Source organism: Morone saxatilis, unplaced genomic scaffold, assembly GCF_004916995.1.
Source record: "Morone saxatilis isolate NCDOM2014 unplaced genomic scaffold, NCSU_SB_2.0 Contig12, whole genome shotgun sequence".
Lineage (NCBI taxonomy): Eukaryota > Metazoa > Chordata > Actinopteri > Moronidae > Morone > Morone saxatilis.
Genome location: NW_023339674.1, coordinates 9,673,854 through 9,678,022, shown reverse-complemented (window position 1 = coordinate 9,678,022; position 4,169 = coordinate 9,673,854). Strand labels below are relative to the sequence as shown.

Below are 4,169 nucleotides of genomic sequence, written 5' to 3'. Positions count from 1 at the left end.
ATAAAGGGCAGTCCTATACTGCCCTCTGCTGTATAGGACTGCATCAGCAACAAAGTACTATATGTGGGCACCCATTAACAAGTATGTGGTTCATGAACATCTCAATCTAAAACCATTATTTTGCTGCTATAATAGCCTTCACTTCTGGAAAGGCCTTCGCCGGATTTTGGAGTCTGGCTGCAGGGATTTATTCCCATTCAGCCACAGCAACATTGAAGGCGTCGGTATCAACAGAAGTGCTTGTTGGAAGGTCGGACAGCATCTGAAACGCACTCCACCTCCACAACGTCAGAACTGGGGTTGTGTCCAACAATTTGGTGAGAGGTGAGACAGTAAACAGTAAGTCTCGTTCTTCACGTGACTACTTGTGGTCCCCATTATCTTTTTTTCACTCCAGCTTTGAGTGTGGCTGTTCAGAGCCATTTTAAACACTTCAGACGTGATTGGATGACGTGTTGTACAAACTAGTTAGTTTTGAGGATACTCCTGCCTTTAGGTGTTGGATTGGGTGTAGATCAGGACTCACCCACGCCAGTAAAATTCTTCCATACCACAGAGTAACAATGTCATGCTGAAAAGAAATGAAGGGCCTTCCCCAAACTGCTGCCACAAAGTTGGAAGCACATGTTGTGTAAAATATCTATAAGATCTCCCTTACTGGAACCAACAGCCCAAACCATGGAACGACAAAGAATGTGGACAGGGCTCTCTGCATAACGTTGTACTTGACTCTTGAAGTGGCTCACTTTCCTTTTGCTTTCGAAGGCGTCCTACTCACCACAGTTGTTCTCGTCGCTGCCATCAGAGCAGTCCGTTGTGTGGTCACACCTCCAGGTGTGGCGGATGCACTGCCCGTCACCACACTGAAACTCAGATGGCGTACATGCGGGAGAGGTCTGCGGACGTGGCTGAGACCAACCACACAACTCCAGAGACTCGTCCAACCCGTCTTTGCAGTCAGTTCGTCCGTCGCACAGCTTGTTTCGAGGAAGGCAGGCGTCAGACAGCCCGCAGGAGAAGAGGCCGGCAGCGGTGCAGTTCCGGCAGGAGGCCTCGTCACTCCCGTCACCACAATTGTCCACGCCATCGCAAAGGAAATGCAGAGATATGCACCGTCTGCTGCGGCAGGCAAATTCGTCTTTCTTACACCACGGATGATCTGTGAAGAGTCACAGTTACAAGTTAAAGCAGTAATTAAGTCAGTATAGATGTTCAGAATCTCAAAAGACTTTGACAACATTTGACATATCAGCTTATTTAAGACCGATAACAATAACTGAGTTCTCCACATCTTCAGGTTGAGTTTGTAATCAATCTCTAAATGTAGTTTCAAGGCAACTCAAGAGAGCAACAAATATTAAATATTATTAGTGACCTTAATTGAAGAAAAATAAGCCTTTTGGGGAGAATCTATGTGGGCAGACTACGCAATTAGATTATATATTTGTGAACACATTACAATGGAAGTTTTTATCAGACCCAGCTGTCTAATGGGTCGATAAGCAATCCCACTCTAGTCCACATCCACCCAGATCTTCAGCTGGGCTTAATGTCAGCAGTATAAAAAATACTCTATCATGTTATATGCAGTTTTAATATTAATATATATTGTGACATGGTGAAAATTAACTGATAAAACTTTAGACAGGAATTTTACGACTAATCCAGCAAATCACAACCTGACAAACTAAGATATTTCATCACATTGGAGCAGAAATTATATAAAAATCCAATATTGTCCTGCAAAATTACTAAATTTGCAAATAACACTCAGAGTTACTGAAGCAGTTAAAGCAGTATTGGTGGGTGTTGAGTGGAGAAAGTGAGTGGGACAAAGTAAATCTTGTTCACTTTCTACATTTTTCCTGGCATTTTTCCTGAAACCAGAGACTTTCAGGTCAAAGTCTAAGTCTCTCTAACCTCTGAGCAACACTTCCTTCATTCATGGCTGCTGGCATTACACACATCAACAATGTTTATGTTTAACGCCTCCAATCACATTAAACCCTTCTAAAATACTTTTTTTACTGGTTTTTTTTCCCTTTGCCAACGTTGTGGAGCTTGTGTTTCGCACTGAACACCAAATCCCTGTGGAATTCAATATCAAAGTCACTAATGACTTGATCAGGATTATAAGACAAATCCGCAATGTTATTTCCCCCCCCACAGATTTTCCCAAAGAGAGCAAGAAAAGAAGCACAGGAATGAACTTAAAGAAAGTAGATCAATATACTGTACGCCCAGGGTCAATAAGTTTAAAAGGAGTGTTTGTGGTACATCAAGGTTTATTAACATTAGTTTAAAATCAAAGCTTTGTAAAGATAATTCAGGAGTTTCTGCTTTAAAATAGACCAATATATAAAATAAGAGTCCAAAAACCAGCAGAACAAAACAAAACTCTGCTTTAACGTACTTTATAATCAGCAGTAAGACTTTATCACACAATACTGATTGTTGAAAAGGACAAGTGTGGGTCCAAGGTCACACGCCGTCACAATAATAAGTGACTCTGAACTTCTTAGACTTTGACACCGTTTGTTATTGGTGATGCCACTGATTATCCCAGATAATCACCTTGATCCACATCCTGCAGCCAGTGTGGACAGTGTGTGTGCATCGTCATGACACAAAAGTCATCATGCGGTGCTCCATATTTCTGTTTCTGTCAGACATCTTGGTGTCTGGCCTCAGCTGTACGTCACGACTGGATGGTGTCAGTCTTGCATTTACCTTAATTATTGTCAAACCAATCAACTACCTCACATATAGAGGAAAATGCTGCAGGGGCTACTTAGTTAATGGATTTAGTTTGATGTTTACATGTTTGGCATCATTCAGTTTTCATGCACCACAAATCTGAAACAAACATCCAGAGAACCTGAGGCCTTCTCCAACTCTCCAACTCCTTTCTGTTTAACGCTTCCTTTTTGAAACTGTGATGTATTATTTATTCTTCTGTTCAATGTTTTAACTTATTTTTACCTTATTTTACTCTTTAACCCCTATCTTTTTACACTGCCTTGTGTTTATTTTATCTCATCTGTGTCTTACATAAAGCACTTGTTGAAATGTGTGAAATAAGAAAGTCAAGAAATTCCACTTTTGTTTTCATTCTTCGGTTCATGCTGTTGAAAAAAGAGCTTGTGAAACCCAAACCAGTGTGCATGTGTGTGTTTGTGTGTGTGTGTTTGTGTGTGTGTGTGTGTTTGCATGGTTTTTGGGATCACGTGGTGTTGACATTGGACTCACCACAGCGGTGCTCATCTGATCCGTCCTCACAGTGTTCGTGTCCGTCACACACGCTCAGTCTCGGGATGCACGAACCATCGCTACACCTGAACTCCAGTTGCTGGTGGCAGGCGGGCAGAGAGTGACCTGCAGCCCCTGAAGCACGAGGAAACAGACAATTAACTGTTACTGTGCAGGTAACTAGTCAAAGGCATCATAAAGGACAATATTATATTATGACACAGATCAATTATCTTTATTTCTTCCATTATCATTGTATTTATTACAGGATTTTCATACATTCAGTTTTATTTTGTAAACTACATGTTGAGTCACTTGGTGACCTAAAGCTTATAAGAAACAGCTGAAAAGATTTAGTATAAATAAATGGACAAAATAAACAATTTCTCTTCAGTTTTGCACTCTCTGCTCTTGTTCCATCACATTTTATATAACAGAAATCCTAAAACTGTATAAAAATGTATTTAATTCCTATAAAATCATTGTCTGTCTGTAGATAAACGGTGCAGAATAGTTTAATAAATGTCCTGCTCAAAATGTGATTTTAATCATTTCTCTTAGAGCTTATGATCAAAATAAGTTACATAATTCATTCAAACATGTAAGTATTGTGTTTATATTGTACACCACATTTCAAAAATATGTTTTTTTTATATATTCAAAAACTTGCAAATGCAAATATACAACAACACACTGCAAGAAGGGGTCAGAAGACATCCTTATGTTTTCATCTGTGTCCTTTTACTGACACATTTCAGTACAACATTCACCCTGCACAGAGTTAACCACGTGGCTTTCCTGTCACGTTATACAATTGTTCAGCAACACTAAAAGTAGAAACCCATTTCAAAGTCACGGCTCCACTATGGCAAGCCCTTTTAACATTTAAACGCTAAGTTTGACTATCCGGAATTAACATT

At 40.0% G+C, this 4,169-nt stretch overlaps 1 protein-coding gene across 1 annotated transcript in view; it reads right to left on the bottom strand.

Moving 5' to 3' along the window:
* Positions 1–3,384, bottom strand: part of LOC118321700 (low-density lipoprotein receptor-related protein 8-like) — a gene marked incomplete at both ends in the record, with an annotated part of 13,274 nt that extends 9,890 nt beyond the window's left edge. Inside the window, 2 exon segments of the mRNA XM_035653159.1 lie at positions 779–1,159; positions 3,250–3,384. Of these exon segments, the coding sequence (XP_035509052.1) occupies positions 779–1,159; positions 3,250–3,384 (516 nt within the window).
* Between the last annotated feature and the right edge of the window lie 785 nt (positions 3,385–4,169).